Consider the following 26,220-nt stretch of genomic DNA (forward strand, 5'->3'; position numbering starts at 1 on the left):
GCCTGAGGTTCAACTGTGTTCATGTTGACACAATATAAGAGAGTGGACACCTTCTAAAACTTTGAAAACAGGTCCCAAAATATTTGGGGAAGAAAACAGAAAAAACCAAAATTAAGCTCAGAAGAGAATAGTAGCATTGTAAGAAATTACAGTCTGTACTAACATTAGGGAGTGTTTCCCAGATAAGCATTAACCAACCAATACCACTGTGTGTAAAGATTTGAAAGGGGAAAAATAGTGTGTGTGTTGAAATGCTAATCCATTCTTCCTAAGGTGACCAATTACATATCAACCCCAAAGGAATACAATATGCTTTGGGTGCTTTTATGTAGAAAAGTGAAATAAAATGTTATGCATTTACAGTATATAAATGCATACTGTATTTGGAAAGAATTACTATAATCTGAATAGAAAGGGAAGGCTGCAACCATACAGTTGTCCAGATGCAAACCCCTGATGGAGAATTACAAAGCTTGTGTTGTTTTCTCTTTTTAAACCAAACATAGGGCAGATGGTTCTTCAAATAAAGGATGTCTTGAAACACAGCTCTATCCTTTGTGAAAAAAGGTACCTAGTACTTCCCACCCACAATATACCTTGAGTACTTTCTTTTCACTCAAAAGGTAGACCAATCCAGGTATCAGTCAAATCAAGACTATTCAGGTGACCACACCTGAGAAGATCCTTCACCATCAATGGCACTCAGATGATGCCAGTTTCCTACAGATATTTCAACATACAGCATAGATGTCTGCTACAAAGGCTTCATGCAAATGCTTGAAAACTTACATGCAAGTCACCACTAGGCTTTATGAAGCTTTTCTCTTGCAGGCATCCATATTGAATGTCTGGTTATCTGCAGAGGCTGTTATAACCTGAGGAATTTCGGGGTTGTTTGGGCTTTTCCAACTCACAAAATGTCTATATAAGGTGGTTTATTTTTACTATCCAAACTGGCTGAAAAAACATAGGACAAGGAACAGGGAGAGGAGCTGGAGGGAAGAGGTTATCTAATTTAGAATTTTAAAAAGGTGTGCAAGTTTACATCTGGCACATAGCTAATGGGCAGAGATTTTAACACACACACACATTCCACACTCCATATACTAGAAGGGGTGAGAAACTTAAGGCAAATGAAAGAAAGAACTTCTTCACACAACATCGTTACATTATAGAATCGGCTTCAAGATGATGCGATGTGATACCAATTTAAAAGGAGTTTAAACCAATGTAGGGAGGCTCAGATTACTAATGCCTATTAGCCATGATGGCCCTAAGCTTTCTTCACAATCAGAAGTAACAATGTCAGATGCTGAGGAACAGTGGTTGGAGACAGTTCTGGAACTTTCAGTTACAGGACTTTCTAGAGGTTCATCTATTAAGCACAGTGTCAGACTATCTGGATTTTGGTTTGATCAACTGCAGGTGGGAGCTGCAGATGTTACCAGATCTATTACTTTGATCATGCCTATATAGTTACAAAGCAAATATGGGGTCTGGCAATTTGCTTTCCTTTGATCTCCTGTCACGACTTGCTTCACTGCCTCCTTTAAATATATCCACCTTCTATATTTAAGAAATGCACTGTCCTTCTCTCCCCTCTCCTTTTTCACTTTAGTCTAATTTTGGCAGAGGTATTCTTAACCCAGAAGGGGGAAAAAAATGAGCAGGCACTGTTATGATGTTACATTATGAACATTTCACCTATTGAAGCCCACCCAACCAGAAACAGCTTTATATCCAGTGAGGCCTACTGCCTTCCTTCCCAAAGTGATTGTACCCAGACAAAGAGAGACTGGTCTGAAATGGCAGATGACAGAGGAGAACACACAACAGAGAATAGCTATCATGATCAGTAAAACACTTTGTCTCGTTATAGAAAAGGTATTCATTTATTGCTATTGTCTGCATCACAAAAGCTTGCCATACTCTTTTCACTCTCCTCATGAAATATAATCAGGAGGAGCTGCAAATCATTTGTGTCCACATATTGGCATTTAAGATCCTGCTAACTCCTTTGTGGTAAATCTGAGGGAAGCTGGCCAAGGACCAGAACAGCAACCCAAGGAGTCACTGAGGGAAAGGAGAGAAGCCACACTGCCCCTTTCTCAATAGCAAGTGGGGTAGAGAGGGGTGGAGATACGGTGAAAATCCACACACTACTCTGAATGTCTCCTTTAAACTGCATTTGTATCCACTTCTTCCACTTGAAAAGGCCATCAGTGGCTCCAACATTTCAACAAAACATTCAAGCATAGAATTAATAATATGATGAAAAATATACAACCCCTTAGATGCAGGTAAGAAGTATTTTAAACAATAAACAAGGAAAATGAGCATTAAAACAATTCAGAACTAAAACAGCTAAGCCAACTAAAAGCCAACTAAGACAGCTTGTTGTCATCCTGATTAAAGAAAGACACATGCTTTTCCTGTGCTCCACATAAAAAAAAGTCCCTCCCCTCCATATCCAACAAGCAGGAGCATCTTCAAAGGGACCTCTCTTGCAGTTCTTCATGACCAGGTATGTCCAGAATGGAAAAGATGGATTCTCAACTGGACAGGCCACAGCTGCTTAGGGTTTTAAAGGTTAAAATTAACACCTTAAATTAAGCCTGGAAAGCAAGGGGCAGTCCTGCCATGTTTTTTTTCAGCTGTATCTGGTATAATCACTAGACCACATTTTGCACTGATTGGAGTTCACAGACACTTTTCATAGGAAGCCCTCTGGACAGTGCAATGTTACTGAATGGCTAATAGTAACTGATGTGGGGTGGGGGGCTTTCATCCATTTCTCAAAAGAAAATCTCAGTAGCACCACATGAGTTCTTCCCTTCCAAAAGGCACCTCTGATATTCCTCTCAGTCCCCGCTAATTTCACATGCTGCTGCTAATTTCAGGTGGCTATGTGGTCTAAAGTAAGTAACTGCAACATACTTCTTTAAACAAAAGCTAAACTTGAAATACTGACTTATAGAACCCTCATCTGTGTTTGTTGTGGATGAAATTTACCATCTTGCTTATTGTTATTATATTGTATTCTTTTGATTGCATATTGTTGTTTTGCTTTTATGCAGTGAGCCACCCAGAGTTGACTGGGAATTGGGCGGTGCCTAAGTCAAATAAATCCTATGCTGTTTGAACTTACAGAAGGGTTTCATTTGTCATGCATTCTAGTTCACTTCCCAGCATTTGTCAAATACTGGCACTGTTTCCTCTACAATCATCCATTTAATTGTCACTGGGAGGTGTTCTCTGCTGTACAAAGACAATTGTGAAATGCTCTGAGGCTGGACTTTACCATGAATTCCTCTTCACATACTGAAATTCTCCATACATTTCTAATAGACATGAAGCAAACATCTGCTGGGGAAATACAGTGGAAGATGCAGTAATCCTTTAAGTGAGATTGACCTTATAATTTTATGGTCTCCTCTACATACTTTAGATATATTTCCATAAATTCTATAAGATATCTGAAGATGGACTCAAAATACCACCTACCCACCCTCCCATCCATCCTTTATTTATTTATTTATGGCATATTATTTGTTTAGTATTTCAATGTATATCCCAGCTCCTTACCCATAAGGAACTCAGTTACTACCTACTTTTGGAATTCCCAGTGTAGCACCTGGGTATCCAAAGTGCTCTGTCCCCCTCCCTTAATGCTTGCCAGGTCCCCTGCCCAACTATAATTTTTAACTTTCTAAGTTCCTCTGAATTTTGAACAGATTCCACAAGGAAGTTGGCATGCTGCAAAGTAAAGCATAAGCTTTCAGAATCTTTATTTCCAAAACTGCCCTTGAAGCCCACATAGGTCCAATCAACATTCTTATAAAAAAGATGAATGACTGCAGCTACACACACTTTGGAAGTACGTCCCACCTGTCCAAGGAAAGGAAACAGGTTTGCTGGGGGCTGGTAATCAGTACTGAGGGGAAACAAGAGACCGTGGCAGGGAACAACTTCATTGGTCTGCCTGTTTTGGAAACTGTTTTATGACAAGCTTGCATACACTGAGAGCCAGTTTGGTGTAATGGTTAAGGCACCAGGCTAGAAACCAGGAGACTGTGAGTTCTAATCCTACCTTAGGCACAAAGCTAGCTGGGGGACCTTGGGCTAGTCACTCTCTCTCAGCCCTAGGAAGGAGGCAATGGCAAACCACTTCCAAAATCTTGCCAGAGAAGACTGCAGGGACTCGTCCAAGCAGTTGCCAGGAATCAACACTGACTCAAAGGTACATACAACATATACACTGCCCAGATTGGGGCAGTCTTTAAGTACTGTTTGATAAACACACACACACACATATATATACACCCACACAAAAGCCACACCCTTCTGGGAGCCATTTTGAGAATGGTCAAGTTGTCCCCCCATGGTAACCATTTTCTTAAAGCATTAAAGGTACCGACTGGGACCTTTGTTTTATTCCATTAGTGAGATTTCCGCTCCTTCTTTCCAATTAGCGAAAACTGCCCATATGCTGGCTGAAGCTATTTCTGCTCTGAAACAGTCATTCCTTTCTCTTTTTCTTAAATCAAGCCATGGCTATTGTCTTTCCAGCCTCTTATATGCAATATCCTGCTACATTTAATATGAGAAGATAAACCAGTATCACGCCAAAAGGAAATCAAACACAACCCTGCTCTGACTGCAAATGTAACTTTACACTCTGATCAAACCAGACAACTAACCCAATGAGAGCAGGTGTTTTTCTTTGGCACAGATCCATAGCTGGTTCTTTGGGGCTAAAAGCACAGGACAATGAGCGGGATGCAACAGGCTAAATTGTAAATGAATAGAGGATTGTAGACCCAGATCATGTTTACCACTTACATGATGAGGAAGGTAAGGCAGCTGGTTTGAGCTAAACTTCGGGTGCTTTTGGGTGGGTGCATCCACTTGAAGAATTTTCACAGCTTTCTTAAATTGAAAATGATACTTTTCATTTTAAGATGAGAGCACATTTATGCACATCCAGTGTATTTTGCTTACCATTGGAATCAAAGTACCAAATGACTTCTCCATGTGTTCTGTTCCACAGTAAGGCACCCACAGAACTCACTAAAGCCATGACGAGAAGGATGCAGAACAAAATGAGAATCTGCACATTGGTAACTTTTTCTACATTTGATCTCTTCAGTGGAGCTTTGGTTGAATTCTGGAAAGGATCAGCCACAGAACTGCAATGATTAATTGTACTCACAAAAAAAATAATAAAAACAAGATTAAAGTACAACCAGATATTATGAAAGATTCACATCCATTATTAAAAACAGAAGCTGTGTTTCTCTTTATCCTTTCCTTCCATAACAGCTACCAATTTAAAACACAGGATGCCACCTGCTTTGCGCTAGTAGGCCAGCCTTCTCCAACCCAGTGACTTCCAGGTGCGTTGTACCAGAAGTCTTATAATTCAACACATAGGGATAACATCAAACTGGGGAAAGCTGAAACAGATATACCAAGGGAGAGAAGACCAGTTAAGTATCTTCTGGAATACAGTTCATGAGATGCAGAGCTTCTAAGCTGAACCATTAGGACAGTAGTTGACCTAAAATGTTGAGTTTTCAAGGAACACCCAAACCCAACCATATTGAAGCTTGGCTTATTGCAGAGGGAAGGTGATTCCCCAGCACAGGCTCCACCCACAGGGAGGGTGACTATGCATCCCTGCTGAATAGCAATCTGTAAGCAGTAGCAGAATGAGCAGAATCGCCCTTAAAGAAGCATAACTAAGGACCTTGCTATAACTGGAGACACAGTCCTAAGTTATTTTAACCTTTTAACTGCAGCCTGCTATTTAGCAGCCAACCTATTGAGGATACAATATATATATAGTTGTGTGTATGTGTATAAATACACAAACACACATATATACACATACACATGTGTGTGTATACACACACACAAATATAGTTGTATTTTCTCCATACAATTAAAAAATGCAATTCTAATTTCTGCACTATTATAGTCACTACTACTGCGGCTCAGTCTGAAAAACAAACAAATGTGCATGATGTACAATAAAGCTGCTAACTGGTACAGAATCCCAGAAGTACATTATGCTTATTTTACCAATTGTTCTCAAGGCATAATCTCAAGGGTTGGTTTTAACTTGTAAAATCCTAGATGAGAATTTCATTATCTAAAGGACTTCCTCTCTTGCTATAAACCCATGCAGACATTAGCATAAGTAGACAAGGTCCTGTTAAAGATATTCTGACATCTGTTTCTCAGCCCCATGGGGAAGGTCTTCTCCTGTGTTCCTTCCTTCAAAACTATGGAGTGCCTTCCCTCAGGACTTGTTCTGGGCTCTCACTTTTTCTGCTTTAGGAAAAGATGTCAAGATATCCCTCTTGAGCAAGGCCTGATCAGTTTGAGTTGGTTTTAACAATATTTATTGTTTTCATGATATTTTTACTTACAACAGTACGTTTTATTTTTTGTTCTCAGCAGCCTTAAATGCTACATAGACAAAAAAAGTAGGATCTAAGTCTTAAAATACCCAATAATGAAATAACAAAAATATACTTGAAACCACTGCTGGACTTTGCAGCAGAAACAATGTTAAGCCTTACAGTGCATTAACAGCTACTTACCTGCATAAGTTTTGTGTCATGTCCTGTGTAGACAACTATTCCTAAAACCCACTGAGTGTTCCTTATTTGTGCCCCTCTTAGTAAGATCTGGTCAGGTCCAATTGGAACTGGACTGATGAGAAAGAAGAGGAAAAGGAAGCTAGAAGTTTGCAATGTAATCAAAAACAAAATATAGTTTTCTAAATATACTCATTAGAGCAGTAAATAAAGTTGTAGCTATTGTTGTCATTACTGCTATAAGTACTATTATTTCAAAAATTTCTTAATGTCCTATTTTTTAAAAAAACTCTCAGGGTGACATGCAGTTAAACTCCAATAAAATCAACAGAAAAAACTAACATACAATAAGCAAAACAATATAAACAAAACAAAAATTAAAAGCAGCACACTAAAAATGCCAATTAAAAGGCTTGAGAGGATCTATCAGTGTTCTACCCATCATATTTTGTACTACCTAAAGTTTCTGGACTTGTCTTAAGGGGTTATCTTCAATAATATTTCTTACTGACTTAATTCGTCAAGCATCATTCTGTCAAATAGTAGGAGTATGTAGCATTTAGAATTCAAAGACTCAGCTTTTTCTGGGTGTTACCTTACCTTTTTCTAACAGAAAATGACTCCCATTTAACAAAGAACTCAATCATTCTCTGGAGCCATTTTCTCATTCATGCTGTTTGCCATGCCCCATCGCCAGGTCCCATGCACAGGGGAATGTAGGTCTACCCATACAGGCTTTTGGGGTAAAAAAAAAAAAAAAAAAGGACCAGTTGCTTTCGTATCAACTGAATACCTTTGACTTTCAAGACGGAGATTTCCAGTGAAGTCATAGAGGTGACGATTAGGTCCTTCACACTCTATCTTCCCAGCCATTTTCATCAAGTCTTCTTTTGACTGGAGGTTAGCAGTCTGAATCAATCCCTGTGAGGAACCAAGCCATAGATAGATCTGCCAAAATATCTATTCTCTTTCACAAATTAGGAACATATCTTCACAGTGGAACCTATAGCCCTCCCAGTGTTGCTTATCTACATCTTCCATGGGCCATGTAGGATGATAAGAGGAAGTCTGCCAACTCCTAAAGAACCTCAGATTCCCCACCAGTACAGAGACCACACACTCTGGCTGCTGTGAAGTCATTCCATCCTGATTCTATTCTGGCTAGTGGAGTGGTAGTTTGGCTCATATGGACCATCCTGCCAATTACTTTGGAAAGAAACAGATGAAAGTTCCTTCTGTAAAGTATAAGGATGCCTCTGCTTTTCAATGAGAATTAACAGATAATCTGTCTGAAAGCTGCTAAAAATACTTCCACGTACATTGTTCCAAACCACAAATGGTCGAATAAAAATAGGGAGAATATGTAGACATATTCTGATTTCCTCCACTTCCAAGAAAAAATCTTAGTCTAAGCCATGGTTTAATAAAAGCCACTGCTCAATGGCCCAGGCTTTCAATACAGAAACTCCAAAGTGAAGTTCCCAGACAGGATACATAATTCTGGATAATGTGGATCTGGATAAAGCAGCTCTCTCATTACAACCCTGGCAGTGATCTTCAAGAATGACTCCCCAATATCCCTCATGCTGCTGTTATCTCAAAATGAGCCACTACCTCTAGATGTTCCTTTTAGAAAAGAACCAATAGTCAGCTCTCCATTTGCAATCACATCATGCAACTAATATTGCAAGAGAGCCCTAGCTATTCCAAGTTATCACTTCATCACTTTCAAAACCTGAAACAAAATTTAATTTTACCTGTCGTATTTTAAGGTTCGTCTCTCCATCAAGATTAGCTGTTTCAATATAACACATTGCCTGAGGTTCACTATCAAAAAGCAAAACACAATCATGCTTTAAAGGCTACCTTGAAAAAGAAAGGTGCCTACAAACAGACATGTGCTTTCTAGAATCATCATTTTATTCAATCACCGATTTTTCCCCAAAATTATTATTGTTTATTTTTACCAAAAGGATTTAAATAATCAGAAATTTTCTTGTTTTAATAGGCACACATTCCAAAAAAAATTAATGCAGTCTATCAGAAAAAACACTACCTCAACAGCATGCAGACTCTGGTGAACGGAGGCCTTTTTAAAGAAACACAGTAAGTGAAATACATGTGACATTTTTAACATGGGGCTGTGTGGAGGGGGCTAGAGGAGAGGTCTACCCTAGTCTCCTATTTTAAAAAATAATTATATCAAATTTAACAGATTATTTTTAACCAGGATGATGATCCTTAGTTGAAATTCTCAAATTTTACCATCTTCTCCTGTAGTCCTAACTGGCTCTTAGAAAGTTCCCATAGAATTGCAGAATCCTTGCATTGTCTTAAAAGAAACACAAACTTGGCTAGCAGTCAACAGTGCAAGAGCCCTGATTTCAAGTTTTCATTTATTAGGTAGATCAACATGAATGTTTTGGCTCTTTCACCTTGCTCACATCCAGCACTAATCATGGCCAGAAGCTTGCGGTATAAATATTACTTTCCTCATTTTTACATCTTACTTTCCTTAAAATCTTCCATCTTCCCTCATATTATTTTACGATCAGAAGATACACTTGATATATAGAATATTATTGTCAAAAATGTGCAGTTTTTATATTTCAAATTAATTTTTAAAGGATTTTGTATTTTATGGAAATCTTTGTATTTAATTTACAAAGACCTTTCTGCAAGCAAACACTTTGTTAACTCATTGGTATCACGTTCTTACTTTTGTATGAAAACTCCTCCTGGTTAGGTATGTGAAAAATCATATACATCTAACTCAGTAAGGCAGAGCTTTCTCTTATTGACTGCACCACCACTCTTTCTGCACAGGGAAAGGTCAATTTTTTCTAAGGGGGAAAACTGAACCATAATGAAACCTATATTCCTGAATGAATAACAGAGGTAAGAATTGCTGGAGAGCCAGTTTGGTATAACAGTTAAGATACCAGGCTACAAACTGGGAGAACATGAGTTTTAGTCCTGCCTTAGGCACAAAGCCAGCTGGGTGACCTTGGGCCAGTCACTTCTCTTAGCCCTAGAAAGGAGGCAGTGTTATACTTTTTGTACTTTATAATGCCTCTTTATTTCCGCATATCCCATAATTTAATTATTGCTATTGATTTATGTTATTATGGAGTATTTAAGTAAAAGTACATTGGCAGTCAAAGCTTTTTGCTTTGACATTGTGTATTTTTATATATTTGTGTGTGTGCCTGGTTCAAGTCTTAAAAAGAGGAAGCATTTAAACTTTAAAGTAGAACAGCTTATTCCGAAGGAGAACTCTGTGTGCCCAATCCCTTGCATAACTCACGGCTGGACTATCTGGCAGAGGCAGACAACTGGATTTTCTGGTTAAGGAAGGGCCTAAAAAGGTCATGGAACAATAACAGCCTTCTCCAGTAAAATACACTCACCAAGACAAAGGAAATTCTCATGCAATCATAGAAAATGGTAGAAAAGCAAGCCTTTTCCTCAGGGGAAGAAAAGTTTTGAGTGACCATAAGGCAGAGAGCAGGATTAGTTTTAAAGGAAGCTAGTTATTCTTTCAATCAGGGAGAGTTTTCGATTCTGGTGCTATTCAATAGTGTGGCGTCAGCTTATAGGGTCGGGAATTATTTTATTTATATTCTTTGCACACTGCCCATTTCTGAAGGAACCTATCCATTTGTGCACAAAGCTGTAGAAATTATCTTTTGTTGGAAAGTAGCGTTGGAAACATTCAGATGTATCTCATTTAACAGGAGAAGGTAATGTGGAAAATGTGTGATTCTATGATTTCACTACAGTAGTATCATGCTGGAACATGTCAATGTTTTAAATTGCTTCCATTAATTTTATACATCTTTATATTTATGTTCAGTGTTATGCTTAACAGGGGGTTAAAATCAAATTAATAAACATTATTATTGAATGGTCCAAAGGAATAGGGCACAGGATCATGTTAGAGGTAAGAAGAACTAGGTTTTGTCAATGCCTGAATGGGAAATTGTCCAGAAATCTGCAGTTTGTCACCTTGAGAAATGGAAGAAACAATTAAAATGTAAATGTTATCATTCATTCTAATTTTGGGAATAGTTGTTGAGTAGTGTGCACCAACTTTTTTTGACCCTGTGTTGTAAATAATATAAAATGAAGTAAGGGAAGAGGAAGTATGGTCTCATCCTGTGTTTTGCTGATTTTTAAAATGGCAAGTAATCTGCTTTAAAACCTCAGTTCAGCAGAAGCCCAAGTTCACATATATTCAGGATAGCTGACCTGGTAGATAAAATGATCATGTCTGCTGGGAGATGCTGCCCATTGGTGACCTTCGCAATGTCTCCCACTGCCACCTGGTGAGCAGGGGCAAGCGTGCAACAGAAATAGGAACAGAGAAAGACAGAGAAAGTCCATCCTACAGTTAGTTAGCTAATTATCAAAAAAAGGAGGAAAAGAACAGGCTGCTTACCTGAAACTGAGGTTCTCTGAGCAGAACTCAAAGTGTGAATTCAAACTGATGGAGATCTTTGCCTGTGCAGAACTTGTGTGTGACAAGTTCTATTTGTTTTGGTTTGGTTTTTTTCATGCGGCACAACGCTACCCCCACTGAGAGGTGTGAAGAGACACAATTCACTTTTTCCCCAAAAGCCTTCCCCATATTATTCATCTGATACAATGGCACACCTGCATTATGGAGTTTTAATTTGGAGGCTGATCCGGTAGAATCTCAGCTGAATTGTCAACAAGCTATGACACCTGAGAAAAATGATGCAGATAACTGCTGACTCAGATACCAGGGACTCAGGTTCTGACCCTAGGAGAGTGCCCTAAAATACATCAACAGATAAAGAAGGTTGAGCAGCAGAGATCTGCACGGCTCCTAGAAAGGTGCGGGCATCAACATCTCTAATTAAGTAAATTCAGGAACCCTACTACTTTTCGATCTGCATTTCTGGGACTTCACATTCCTCATTTCTCCTGTTCCTTGCCTTATTATGATGGAATGTGAGCTGGCTCAGAGCAGGGGGAATTAGTCATTATAGAAAAGATATCCTGGGAAAATAGCAAGTGTGAGAAGAAAGAACACCAAACAACTCCATCTTGATTGAGTTAGGTATAAGTTGAAGTAGAGAGGAGCTTTCACGGGTTTTTAAGATTGATATCAGCCCCTCAAGATAGGTATGGTCAGGAAATAGGAATTGCTATGATTCTTGGAATGTACTTTTATGTGGTTAAAGTTATTATTATTACCGAATCTTGAAAGCACATCAAACAGAATCGCTATTATAAGCTACGGACAAGAACACCATCATTTGTTGAATACAAACTTCTACCTAATTTATGTATCTCAGTTTGACTGTTATCTAGTACTCTGCTTCTATAATGGACTGATTTATGACTAAACCATTAAAGCTTAGAGACTGGCCTTTCTCTGTCTGTTTCCAGCCTCAGGCACAGGATAAACTGACAAAAACTAGTGCCTTGCTCGATCATCCACATGATTGTTTGGAAGATGAGTTCAGCCAGCAGGTAATTTTCTCACTTGCTGACTATACTCAGAACATCAGAGTTGGAGCATTTTGCTTGACTGAATAGGGAACAGTGTTTTCAAGTACTATAAAACTGAGTGCTCAATAAGGAGGAAGAAAAAGACCTTCAAGAACCCATTTGGGTCTTGCAAGCTACCACCTTTATTACAACTGCTAACCAAGTTTTAAAACCCACGGGCTTATTCAAGCAAGTAATATATAACTCCATTAGGGTTTTCAAGTTTTCCAGTACACTCATTCTCATAGCTACAGATTCAGTTTCATAGGTTCTAAAAGGGAATTTCTCATTAAAACCTTTCTTATTTGTAAAACCACATACGTCTACACTTACTCTTCTATTTTCAGAATGTTCATAAGATTTCATTAATGTCTGTATTTCTGTGCTTTGAATATAAAGTTTCAAAGCTTCCCCCCCCCCCCCCCGTTTTCCCTGGGCTGAATAAAAAAAATCCTTAGTGGAAGGTCTACGAACAGATTAAGGCATATTAGAAAGCTCAGCTTGACTACTTGCAACAAAGTGTAATTACAGTATCTTTTACTGGACAGAATGTCAAAGATGTCCATCAGATTTATAGAGGTTATAGATTTAAATTATAACCTCTCCCAGCTTTTAACACTCTGTCAGAAACTTCTAGAGATGAATGTTCTATGGAAGCCCCATTGCCAAATTTTATCTCAGCAGGGCTACTGGCCATTCTTCTTGTTTCTGAAGATCAACCCAATAATAGGAGAAACAAGACAATGAACAAAGATAAAGGAAGGATCACATTCACAGAAGACTTTTTGAAAAACCTCAGCTACATGTAAGTAACCAAATTAATCTTTATTATGATTTCTGGGATTCACATTGATGGGAGACTAACAAGATATACACCTGGAGATGGCCAGTGACAAGAGATGGGTGCTTCTAGAACTGTTCCTAAGCTTCAACAACACGGTAATTGTTCTCAGTGAAGTTGAATATGAAGACTAGTTTTCTTTAGAAAAACAATGAAGGGCATGGAGAAAAGTTATCAGTTAGCCAACTGATAACAGAGTCAGTTGCTGGATTTTATCTACCTCCAGAGAGATTGTGACAACACTGCTTTCCCTTTTTAGGGTTCTAACATAAATGTTTACTCAAATGAATGGAATCAGTCCGCTTTAAATAAAATGTAAAACCTCAATCAATGTTAAGAGCATGAAGATTCTGAATTGGTCAAGAAATTCTGGGAAAATGAAACAATGAGATTAATAGGAATGGCATTACTTGTTCTTAAAGCATATAGCTTACTAGGCCTTTGTGGAGAAATAACAAGAACTAAAGAGGCAGGTTCCCATGGTATTACATAAAAGCTCAAGTTTCCAGTGACTGAAGAGATCTATTCATTAACATAGACAAAACAAAAGAAAAACTCCGGGCAGAGACTGGTATCATTACCAGGGCATGCAAGTTATGCGTGCCTTTGAGAAAACATTTAATCTTCATGTCCAAAAAGAGAGAGAGAGAAAGAAACCTGGATGAGATCTTGAGACACGGAGATAACTGACAAATCCATAACAAGGCTACAGGAATGCAGCGCTAACAGATTTTAATTCTGTTAAAAAAGATAACACATGAAGAATGGAAGATCAAATTTCCAATGTTCAGCAAACTTTAAAATGTTTACATTTAGATGCATAGCATTTGCAGACTGAAGGCTTTTGGGATGTATCCAAAATGCCTTTTATGTCTTGTGGTATTTGGACAAAAGTCATATCCTTCAAGTGTCAGAAGGAGAAGGTAAGTTGCAACCATTGGTAAACTTTCCTTGTTAGAGAAAAAAGAAGGATAAACCTTACATTAACCACTATGGAATGGTGAGAATGTGCAGTGAGCACTGTTTCTTGTTGAACAGAAAAGAACAGGTGGGAATAAATTAAGAGTTGGTCCCTTCCATGACAACAGAAAGACACCCCCGCAAAGATTCATGGCCAAGACCAGCTCTGATAAAAAACAATGCACATTCAGCATTGTGTGGGGACATGAACAGATTGATCAGAACATGTTCCCGCTCTTGGAATAGACAGAATCAGTCCCAGAAACTCAGCACTATGAAAAGAGGAGGTAAGACTCCAGTCTTCCCTTCTGTTGATATATCACAACTAGTATTATCCACTGCAGGTTGAAGGAACAACTTGAAGACTTGGAATACTTTTAGAAACATGAAAAATTCAAGAACATTTATGTGAAGGTTATGGATTTTCTGCAGAGTTCCCAGTTACGGGGTACTGGAAATAATCTCTATCCTTTTTAGGAAGTATCTACAATATGTACCCATAGGACTCAGTTTCAGCATAGCAGAAGGCATACCCACCAAAAAGGTTTATTGTCACTTGGAGAGTGACAAAGCACTTTGGAAAGGGATGCAAAGAAGTTGAACAGATACCCTGGTTAGTGAATGTGATGAAGATATCACAACTGAAGTTGACACATGCCCAAATGAGCAAAGGAATAATTGTGCGAGTTGCCGATATGGGCCCTGACAATTTGAAGATGTGTGCAATGTGAGGTTTGTCAAAATGATAATCAAGCTAAGATAGTTAAAGTGCCCCAGTCCACATCAAGGAAGTCCATGCTTCTGTCAGAATCTACTTGAATAAATTTGTTTTACTAGCCTAGTCCTTCTGTCTGAGTTGTAATATTATGCCAGAAAGCAAAGAGAAATAACCAAGTGAATTCAGAGTTTAAGGTACAACAAGGTACTATATTTAAATAAGGGACCACAATGATCCTTGAAGATTTAATTGCATGGCCACTGTAGCTGTACAGTCTGTCAAAGCCACAGAATACTGTAGCTAAATCAAAATGGCTCAAAGTTGGAAACACAGTCCCCTGAGGGAGAACTAAAGGAATCATCAATTTTCTTGAGCAACTGAAATATGAAAAAATATAGATATTAGTGCAATTCACCAATTGCCAACCAAACTTTCTTCCGTAAGTATGAAACGATAATATTCAAGATGATCATTTGGTTATGAATACAGGCTACAGCTCCTCAGTGATGTAAAGTATTCTGAGAAGACACCACCTATGCCTTCAGCTTATTGAACTGGCTCTACTGTTCTTTTTCATAATGAAATAATGATCTCTCAATGAATAGGCACAGTACCTTGCTCCTCAAAAACATCTGAAGAGGCTTGGTATGAAATCCTATGTACTATACACACTGTGAATTATTCAAATCAATATGGAGAGGTGTTGCAAAGTGTTGGTATTCTGTCAGTCTGCAAACTGCCTTCTTTAAATAGCAAATTTTCATTCCTAGCCCTAAATTCAGAGAAAAAAGCCAAGGAAGATGCAAAGTAGCAAAGGCAGCCATCACTTTAGATTATAAGCCATTGATATATGTTGATGTATTTCATCTATTCAGCTAAGTGCTAAACTGCTTTAATATATTTTAATTTGGTAGTAGGTATTTTAAAAGAAAGCAGCAGTCTTCCTCTTGAACCTGAGAAAGGTTCTCTGTGTGTTTAGATGTATGTGGTGTGGAGATAGCTTACTTCACAGATCTTCAGAGATCATTAGTAAGGCCAGCAACATGTGCATTTCCACAGGAAGTATAAAGACTGAAAGTGGTGAGGCAGGAAACAGTGCTGCTCAGATCACACAGAACTGCTGTGTAAACGCAGAGCATGCGCCCCCCAATCTCAAGCCTGGAAAAACAATAGCCAGGGGTCCATAAAAGGCTTTAAGATTTAAATCCCAGGGCTGATAGATCTGTTTGATGCAGGGCTTTATTTGTGCTTCCTGCATCAAATAGATCTTCTGTGCGTATATGGCTTATGTTTTATCCGCAATAAACCACTTATCTACCAAGATCAAGTCTGTTAAGCTTCTGATATTAGCAGTTCCTGAATGGAACTAGAGGCACTCTCCATGAGGATGCCTTTGAAGATCACCAGGAAGCTTCAATAAGTTCAGAATGCAGTCCATTTATTGGCTGCACGTGCTATCATAAAAATATTACACCAATGTCTGCCCTCACTTCTGAGTGTAAGATGCTGGTTGTTATCTATAAAGCCCTCTATGGCTTGGTGACAAAGTATCTCCAAGATGTTCTCCAGTCATAATCAACCTGTCTGACTTACTCATCCTGGAAAATGCCATTGACAGTTCCCCATTTCCCTGAGGTTCATTCCATGGAGGGTCCTAAGTGCTGCTTTTTTATGGCCATTAAGTAGTAATTAAATAGTATAGTGCCCATACTTTTGAAGAGCCTCCTGCTTAAAGCGATGTCTCTACCCTCACTATAGTCTTCTAGAAACTATTAAAACAGGAGTTGATCTGGAGAGCCTAGAGTGATATATGTCACCCAAGGGGACTGTAATTACGGTTTTATGATTTAATAAGTTTTCATTTTCACCATGGACATTTTATTTCTGTGTCTTCATTACTGTAAGCTGCCAAGTGTTTCAGGACTGGAGCAGGTAAGAAATCCAATAAATAATAAATAAGCATTCAAGGAAACTATTGTGAGGTACTGCCAGGATAGCAGAAGAATACAGGAAAAGATACAGGCGATGGATTCCTGCCAAATGTTCAGCTCGAGAAGGTTCCAATAGAGGTACAGTGTGCAAGCGCAAATTCCCATTAGTGTGAATCAGCCAGAACCCCCTAAAGAAAAATGGTGTCTATGTCCCCATCAGGGTTCTTTTTTAAACCATACCCAATCTGACTGACTGTTGAGAGAGACACAAAAGCACTGGACCATGGACCAGGAGGCTTCTTTCTATCTTCCAATAAGGGATGGGGAGACTTTTTATTTTGTAAAACAAAGGTAATTTATAAAAGTGAGGTGTAAAACTTACAAATACATATGTGAGTGCTTCCTATTACCTCTATCCTATACTCTATTTCCAGTACTACTACTTCTATACTTTTACAATTATCTCTATAGTCTATTACTATTACCACTATACTCCACTCAATTACTATTACCTCTATATTATTACTATGACAATTATTTCTATATTCCACTCAATTACTATTACTTCTACACTATTACTATGACAATTACCTCTATACTATACTCTAATTAGTATTACTTCTATACTATTGCTATGACAATTACCTCTATACTTTATTACTATTACTTCTATACCATTACTATTACACACCAAGGTTTCTTTCTTACGGAGCCTGTTCTGTCTTAATTCCTCTCTCTGGGATTTCTTCTACTTTTTTGTTCTCTGTTAATGGCCATGATGTATTGCTCTTTGCCTTGTTGGGTCTCTGCACATTTTTTTTCTCTGGACCATCCACTCCCTCTGAAGAAGAAACACCTTCTTTCTTTTAGCTGCTGCACTTCTCCACTCACTGGTGGCTGCTGAGCTTCAAAAACACACAACTCCTCCCACCTGTATCAAGGTTGCTGCTTTATTGGCAACTCTGGACGATGGGGAAAGGCTCAAATGGGATGGAATAAAGATAGCACAGGTCCCTGCAATTTTTTTAAGCAGCTTGCTGTTCTATAGTACCTTACTATGACCTCAAAATAAAGATCCTCAAATAAGGAAAAAGAGAACTTGAAGACCAAGACAAAGGAAGAATGAATATGGACAAGGCAGGAATAATTCAAGCTCCAGTTTTGGTAGACTCTCCCTCCGGTGACTGTGTTGCTTCACAGTCTTATTAAAATGTGATTCCCAGAATTTGACACAATACTAAAAAGTAAATGGTAAAGCAGTGATATTATTTTCTGTGGTTTAGAACTATGTGCTGAACAGCCTAAAATGGCATTTTTCTTTTTAATAGCCATGTGCTGTTCATGTTACGCTTGTAATCAATAGCAATTCCAACATCCTATTCACACATGCTATTAGAAGCCAGGTATTCATATTATCTCTGTATTTGATTTCTTTCTCCTAAGTGAGAAAGTTAGAAAGATGTTGTCCTTCACTCTATTCAGTTTCATTCTGTTATTTTCAAATCATTTCTCTAACCTACCAAGATCAGTTTTAATTTTGTTTCTGTCTTCTAAAATATTAGCTGCCCCACCTTGTTTTATGTCAACTGTACATTTTGTAAGCATTCTAACCAAGCCTTCATTTAAGTCTCCAATGAAATATTGAAGATTACTAAGCCCAGGAATAAACCCTATAATGCTTGATAAATCACTTCAGTTTGATGAAGAATCATTGATGAGTGAAGTTTCAAGCCAGCTGTAGATCCACCTAATAGAAATAACATGAAGTCCACATTCAACTCATTTGCTCATCAGAATATCATAAATGTAGTAGACAAAAGATATCTAACGAACAAAATAGAGACTGCACCCCTTCCTCCCCCCCACCCTTCTTTTGGACATGGCCAGGGTCAAACCCAGTTCATATCTTTGCATAATCCTATTAGACCCACACTGACCCTCTTGCCCCCCTACAAAGCCCCCCCCCACCGGAATGCCATCTAAACCAAAGAATAGAAGCCTCCTCACCAGCTCACAGTACAGCCCAAGAGGAGCCCTTACAAGGGAACTGCAACCTAGAGAAACCCCAACATTCCAACTTCAATCAGCCTGATGACCTCAACATTCTGTCTCCTTTAACAGCGGACTTCCTCAGCTCTGCTGCCCTCCTGAAAGGCCCATTTTGCCTAACAATAGAACTCATCTCAGGTACACTGACACCTGCCTAGCTTCCCCAAACTGGCCAGCCAATGAGATCCCTAGGATTTCCATCTTGTAGCCTTCAACTTCTATAAAACTCTTTGCTTTCCCATTGTTGAGGATTCCGCATCATTGCAATAAACACGGTTCTTCTCCTAAGTGTTGTGCTCCTTACTTTGGCAAATTCCACAATGAATACCTTGCTAAATGTTGTTGTTTAGTCGTTAAGTCGTGTCCGACTCTTCGTGACCCCATGAACCATATTGCGCCAGGCCTTCCTGTCCTTCACTGCCTCCCTGAGTTTGCTCAGTTTCATGCTCATTGCTTCAGTGATGCTATCTAACCATCTCATCCTCTGCCGTCCTCTTCTCCTTTTGCCTTCAATCTTTCCCAGCATCAGGGTCTTCTCCACAGAGATCTCTCTTCGCATTAGGTGACCAAAGTATCTGAGCTTGAGCTTCATTATCGATCCTTCCAATGAGCAGTCAGGGTTGATTTCCTTTAAGATTGACTGGTTTGACCTCCTAGCAGTCCAGGGGACTCTTAAGAGTCTTCTCCAGCACCACAGTTCAAAGGCATCAATTCTTCAGCACTCAGCCTTCTTTATGGTCCAGCTCTCACAGCCATACATTACTACTGGAAAAACCATAGCTTTGACTATGCGGATCTTTGTCGGCAAGGTGACGTCTCTGCTTTTTAATATGCTATCTAGGCTTGCCATAGCTTTCCTCCCAAGGAGCAAGCGTCTTTTAATTTCATGGCTGCAGTCTCCGTCTGCAGTGATCTTGGAGCCCAAATAAATGAAGTCTGTTACTGCTTCCATTTCTACCCCTTCTATTTGCCAGGAATTGATGGGTTCGGATGCCATGATCTTAGTTTTTTTAATGTTGAGTTTCAAGCCAGCTTTTGCACTCTCCTCTTTCACCCTCATCAAGAGGCTCTTTAGTTCTTCTTCACTTTCTGCCATTAGGGTGGTATCGTCCGCATATCTGAGGTTGTTGATGATTCTCCCTGCAATCTTAATTCCGGCTTGTGATTCTTCCAGCCTGGCATTTCTCATGATGTACTCTGCATGTAGGTTAAATAAGCAGAGTGACAGTATACAGCCTTGTCGTACACCTTTCCCTATTTTGAACCAATCGGTTATTCCATGACCGGTTCTAACTGTTGCTTCTTGGCCCGCATACAGATTTCTCAGGAGACAGGTAAGGTGGTCTGGTACTCCCATCTCTTTAAGAATTTGCCACAGTTTGTTGGGATCCACACAATCAAAGGCTTTTGCATAGTCAATGAAGCAGAAGTAGATATTTTTCTAGAATTCTCGTGCTCCAGCGAATGTTGGCGATTTGATCTCTAGTTCCTCTGCCTCTTCGAAACCGAGCTTGTACATCCGGTAGTTCTCGGTTCATGTATCGCTGAAGCCTAGCTTGTAGGATTTTGAGCATAACCTTGCTAGCATGTGAAATGAGTGCAATTGTGCGATAGTTTGAGCAGTCTTTGGCATTGCCCTTCTTTGGAATTGGAACGTAAACTGACCTTTTCCAATTCCGTGGCCACTGTTGCGTTTTCCAAACTTGCTGGCATATTGAGTGCAGCACTTTAACAGCATCATCTTTTAGTATTTTAAATAACTCAGCTGGAATACTGTCATCTCCACTAGCTTTGTTGTTAGCAATGCTTCCTAAGGCCCACTTGACTTCATTCTCTAGTATGTCTGGCTCAAGGTCAGTGACCACACCAGCATGGACATCAGGGACATTAAGATCTTTCTTGTATAGTTCTTCTGTGTATTCTTGCCACCCCTTCTTAATCTCTTCTGCTTCTGTTAGTTCCCTGCCTTTTTTGTCCTTTATCATGCCCATCTTTGCATTAAACGTTCCTTTCATATCTCCAATTTTCTTGTAGAGATCTCTAGTCTTCCCCATTCTATTGTTTTCCTCAATTTCTTTGCATTGTTCATTTAAGAAGGCCTTCTTATCTCTCCTTGCTATTCTCTGGAAATCTGCATTCAGTTGCTTATATCTTTCTCTTTCACCCTTGCTTTTCGCATTCCTTTTTTCCACAGCTATTTGTAAAGACTCATCAGACAGCCATTTTGCTTTTTTGCATTTCTTTTTCTTTGGGATGGTTTTAGTTGCTGCCTCCTGTACAACGTTACAGACCTCCATCCATAGTTCTTCAGGCACTCTGTCTACCAAATCTAATCCTCTAAATCTATTCATCACCTTCACTGTGTACTCACAAGGAATATGATCTAAGTCATACCTGAGTGGTCTAGTGGTTTTCCCTACATTCTTCAATTTAAGCCTACATTTTGCAGTAAGAAGCTCATGATCTGAGCCACAGTCAGCTCCTGGTCTTGTTTTTGCTGTCTGTATAGAGCTTCTCCATCTTTGGCTGCAAAGTATATAATCAATCTGGTTTCGGTATTGACCATCTGGTGATGTCCATGTGTAGAGTCGTCTCTTGTGTTGTTGGAAAAGAGTGTTTGCTATGACTAGCTTGTTCTCTTGACAGAACTCTATTAGCCTTTGCCCTGCTTCATTTTGTACTCCAAGGCCAAACTTGCCTGTTATTCCGATTACTCCTTGACTTCCTACTTTAGCATTCCAATCCCCTATGATGAAAAGGACATCTTTTTTTGGTGCTCATTCTAGAAGGTGTTGTAGGTCTTCATAGAAGCGGTCAACTTCAGCTTCTTCAGCATCAGTGGTTGGGGCATAGACTTGGATGACTGTGATATTGAATGGTTTGCCTTGGATACGCACTGAGATCATTCTGTCGTTTTTGAGGTTGTACCCCATTACTGCCTTTCCCACTCTCTTATTGACTATGAGTGCAACTCCATTTCTTCTAAGGGTTTCTTGCCCACAGTAGTAGATATAATGGTCACCCGAATTAAATTCACCCATTCCCGTCCATTTCAGTTCGCTGATTCCCAAGATGTCAATGTTCAATCTTGTCATCTCATGTTTGACCACATCCAGCTTGCCTTGGTTCATAGATCTTACATTCCAGGTACCTATACAATATTGTTCTTTACAGCATCGGACCTTCTTTTCGCTTCCAGATACATCCACAGCTGAACGTCCTTTCGGCTTTGGCCCAGCCGCTTCACTCTTTCTGGAGCTACTTGGAATTGCCCTCCGCTCTTCCCCAGTAGCATATTGGACACCTTCCGACCTGAGGGGCTCATCTTCCGGCGTCATATCTTTTAGCCTTTTAACATTGTCCATGGGGTTTTCTTGGCAAGGATACTGGAGTGGGTTGCCATTTCCTTCTCCAGTGGACCACATTTTGTCAGAACTCTCTGTCATGACCTGTCCGTCTTGGGTGGCCCTACACGGTATAGCTCATGGCTTCACTGAGTTACGCAAGCCCCTTCGCCACAACAAGGCAGTGATCCATGAAGGGGACCTTGCTAAATACATTGCTGAATTCAAGGTATATTATATCCAAAGCATTCCCATAATACCTAAGGAAGTTACCCAGCCAAAATGACATAAGCTCAGTTTGACAAGAGATATTCTTATAGTAATCACTGCAGTATTTTTCACATTTTTTACTGATTTCACAGATTGATCATGTTATGATCTACTCTAGAATATTCCCAGACATTAATGTCAGAATAATTCTGTAATTCTCTGAGGTTTCTTTTTTCCCTTAATAAAGTTTGGGACATTAGCCTTCTTTTAGTCATTGGTACCTCAACCTATTTTGCAGATGTCTTAAAGATAATGAACAGAATTCCAGTCAGATCATAAGCAAGTTCCTTCAGTAGCCTAAAAGTTAATCCATCTGGCTCTGGAGATCTAAATTCATTCAAATTCAGCAGATAATACTATGTTGTTACCAAGCTTCAGCTGGAATGTTCTTTGCTACTATCAAGTGCAACACCTAGTCCTTTATAGAGAAATCTGCGAAACTAAGAGTTGAGTAATTCTGCCTTTTCATTGTTATTAGTCACACTTTTTGTGGTATCAGTAGAAGAGAATATATATAGCTTATGGGTGCCCTTTGGGTTCTTGGTGCTATCTAAGCTTGGCTGCAGATGTTTCATTACTAGGCTAAGTAACATCAGTGCAGTGGAAGGTGGGATTTGTTGGCTATTTATATATAGTAGCTTGCCCTACCAGTTCTGGTGGGGTTGTGGCTTTCTCCTTGGTGGTCCCTTGATTAGCGTATTGCTTCTTCTCTAATGGCTTATATGATATATTGCTTCTCCCTCTCCCTTTTTATTAGAAGATATCTGAAGAAGCACTTTTTGCTGTTCTTGCCATCTTTTGCTAAAGATTCTGAGCTTTAGTTTTCCTGGCAACATCTCCTGAATTCTGGGTTACCTGTATCTACTCTTCCTTGGTAATTTGACTCTCCTTCCTCCTCTAGAGTTGCTTGTTTAGAAGAGCATGAACACCAACTAGCAGTCAGAAGACATGATGAAGGCTCCTTAATCTCACAACACATGAACAGACTTAACCATAGTTTCAACTGGGAAACTGTCAGCATCTTAGACCAAGCTAAATCCAAAAATGCAAGGGAATTCCTGGAAGCTTGGTATTCAGACAAGGTAGCCATCAATGGGCACATAGAGATAAACAACATCTGCACGCTATTCAAAAGAGACAATAAAGGAAAACAAAAGACCAGAACATCTCCTTACCAGCAATCATCACCCAGATAAGCAGAGATTAACACCAAGATTATCACCAGACATACAATAAACAATACTCTAATTAAGGAACTACCAGAGAAAAAAGAAAACAAAACCCCCACCCCCACCAACACTGGCAGGGCATGCCACTGTATATAAACAGAGAGCAAACCCCATTCCACTCTAGCACTGAAGATGTTACCTAGCTAGGTAACGAAACGTTTGCAAGAAAACAACCAAGCTCAGAGAACCCCAAGGACTCCACAATCTTGAGTATGGTTAGTTAGCTTAAACTCAGGAAACATTATACTAAGCATAACCATACACTGATTTCTCTTGGAAACAATGCTCTCATTGTACTTTTTTTTTTTACTTGATTGTAAAGCTATAGAAGATACCTTTTACACTTTCAAATTCAGTTTTCTCTGAGGTTTTGATATTTTTTCTTTAGTTATCTGAGGTGTATCAAGTATTGTTTTTTGTTCAATTTTATTTACAGTGGTCTTTACAAATCTCCTTCTACTATAGTGGCAGCCACACTGAACAGGGCACGATTTTTCCAACTGAAATAAAATGTGCCTCTTCTAAATGGCCTTCCTCTCTGGAATCAAAAATTAGAATGGTCCAAGAGCTGAAAGAAAACATCATCTCATATCACCCTTCCCGGATTTCAGGAGACATACTTTCTTGGTGCTATGCAAATGTTACCTTGTACAGTTAATCTCACGAATTGGTTTACTGGCTCTCTTCCTCAAAAGATTTAAGGCATGCATTATTAACTGCTTACCAGAATGAAGATTTAAAACCTATAAATCTGATCTGCATCAAAATGTAGCTTGATACACTCATATGCACAATTATTGCCAGACAGTCATGGCCTCTTCCAGGGTCTGTAATTCCATTCCTCACTTCATTTTCTTCCTCCCTGTCCCAATATTTTATGTCCAGTGCATGTACCCCAGCCCCACAAACTGTTTTAGAGGTCTTCCTTCCCTCTATGGGACTTACTCCCAGTTCTATGGATTTAATCCCAGCCAAGTGGGTACAGACTGTGGGCAAGAGGATACAATGTTGTTCTAAAAGCTTGTGAGTTCCCAAAGCCTCCTTTTGTCTATGGATGGTATTATCTTCCCTATTCAGAGAATAAAATCACTCATTGTACATGTGACTGTGAACTAGCCAGAAAGAAATAACAGATGTCCTTTAAAAGCTTGATGTCATCTTCTCTGTACTTCCACAGGCAAGGAACTATGTATTTACATTACGCAAAGGGATATACATTTTTACAAACAAGCTTTTCTTGGGACTGATAATGGGAATGAATACACAATGTGAGAAATATTCAAATTGCTTAAATAAGATTCAGGAATTAAGAACATTCAAGTGCCCAGCTCTGAAACACCAAAGAAGATCAAAATCACTCATCATCCCATCAAAGAGTTGCAAATTTCCAGACCATCTTAAAAATAGTTCTTACCTCTTTCCACATAATATTCTCCCATGTCCCATTTCTTAAAACTGCAGGAGGGAAAGAAAAATGTAATTTTTCCTCTAAAATCAAAAGTTAACAAAGTTAACATATAACAACAACTCAGAAGGACTAGGGTAGAGGAAGAAGGCTAACTGGGACCTAACTTGATTCCCTTCAAAATGCCCAAGGAACCCTGAAAACTACCTTGGTCCATCTAGCTTAGTACTTTCTATATTATGGGCAGTTCAGTGATGACTTCCTGATGTTTGAGATGGCTTATATAAGTTTATATTAATTGCTTATAATCAAAACTCCAGCTTACCCAATCTGAACTCAGGAACTTTGCCATATGCTACCAGCAAGTCCCATTTCTAGGCCTTTCTTCTCTTCATTGAGTTGGCAGTGAAGGACAAGGTAGCATTCTTAAGAGTGCTTCTGGATAAATCTTTCACTGCGCAATCAAAACTCCTTAATTCAGAAGATTTTATGGGGGATTTTCCTTTTTTTTTTTTTCTTTCCACAAAACATGCATTAAGGCAAGGAAGATGGCATTGCTGAACATTGCTTCTGACTGGCAGAATCAAGAGCTGCCTATGAGTCAGGAAGCAGTCTTGGGCCCTGCCCTTCATTATTCCTTTAATGTGGAGTAGTTAATGTAGCCTGCTCTGTTCTCAAGTTAATTTGAACTTTAAAAAATACTGCTCAATTTTCCCCTACAAATTACATAGCAGTTATTGGGTGGATCAAGTTCTTGTATTTGCAAACCTTCAGTGAAATCAATATTGTGTACTTTAATTAAGAAATGGCAGCCTGCAATAATAATGTAATTATTCCTGCTCTCTCAAACATGAGCTGCCATGTTAAAAAATCACTTGAGAGAATTGATCTGAATTTAAAGTCTCTTACAGTATGCTATTCTATGTCATTAAACTCAGTGATAATTTCCAGATGAGCACTGCACCCCTGTTGTCATTAAATGCTTCAACCCAATTGATGTTATTTCTGCCCACATGAATTACAGAGAAGAGTACAATATTAAAGGATGCAACCAGTGGTATTAATTACTGATTTGCAATAAATTGTCTCTCACATTCATTTATTTAGAACTGAATCAGCCATTACCCAAGACCATACAGCAAATTAGTCAGAAGAACTACAAGCTACAAGTCAAAGGCAAAACATTATTAAAACAAATCAAAGCAGAGTATGACAAGTAGTTACATAATTTATAATAGAAGTCATAGCTTAACCATATATTTCACAATAATACAATATCAAACATTATTAAAACTAGATGTAACTATTCACTAGTCAGGTTATAATTCTTCTTATAGCACAATTTGTA

At 39.0% G+C, this 26,220-nt stretch overlaps 1 protein-coding gene across 2 annotated transcripts in view; it reads right to left on the bottom strand.

Annotated features, from left to right (window-relative positions):
* Positions 1 to 26,220, bottom strand: part of ATP8A2 (ATPase phospholipid transporting 8A2) — a 355,224-nt gene that overhangs the window by 265,410 nt on the left and 63,594 nt on the right. For both annotated transcript variants that reach the window (XM_088140682.1, XM_088140683.1), the window contains 6 exons: positions 24,882 to 24,922; positions 10,857 to 10,930; positions 8,363 to 8,432; positions 7,399 to 7,526; positions 6,609 to 6,720; positions 5,002 to 5,167 (listed from right to left, as the gene is read on the bottom strand). In XM_088140682.1, coding sequence (XP_087996808.1) covers positions 5,002 to 5,167; positions 6,609 to 6,720; positions 7,399 to 7,526; positions 8,363 to 8,432; positions 10,857 to 10,930; positions 24,882 to 24,922 — 591 coding nt within the window. The remainder of the gene's footprint in view (positions 1 to 5,001; positions 5,168 to 6,608; positions 6,721 to 7,398; positions 7,527 to 8,362; positions 8,433 to 10,856; positions 10,931 to 24,881; positions 24,923 to 26,220) is intronic.

Source organism: Python bivittatus, unplaced genomic scaffold (assembly GCF_059951505.1).
Source record: "Python bivittatus isolate LINGU-HERP-01145 unplaced genomic scaffold, Pbiv_v1 ctg000340_np1212, whole genome shotgun sequence".
In the NCBI taxonomy this organism is placed as follows: domain Eukaryota; kingdom Metazoa; phylum Chordata; class Lepidosauria; order Squamata; family Pythonidae; genus Python; species Python bivittatus.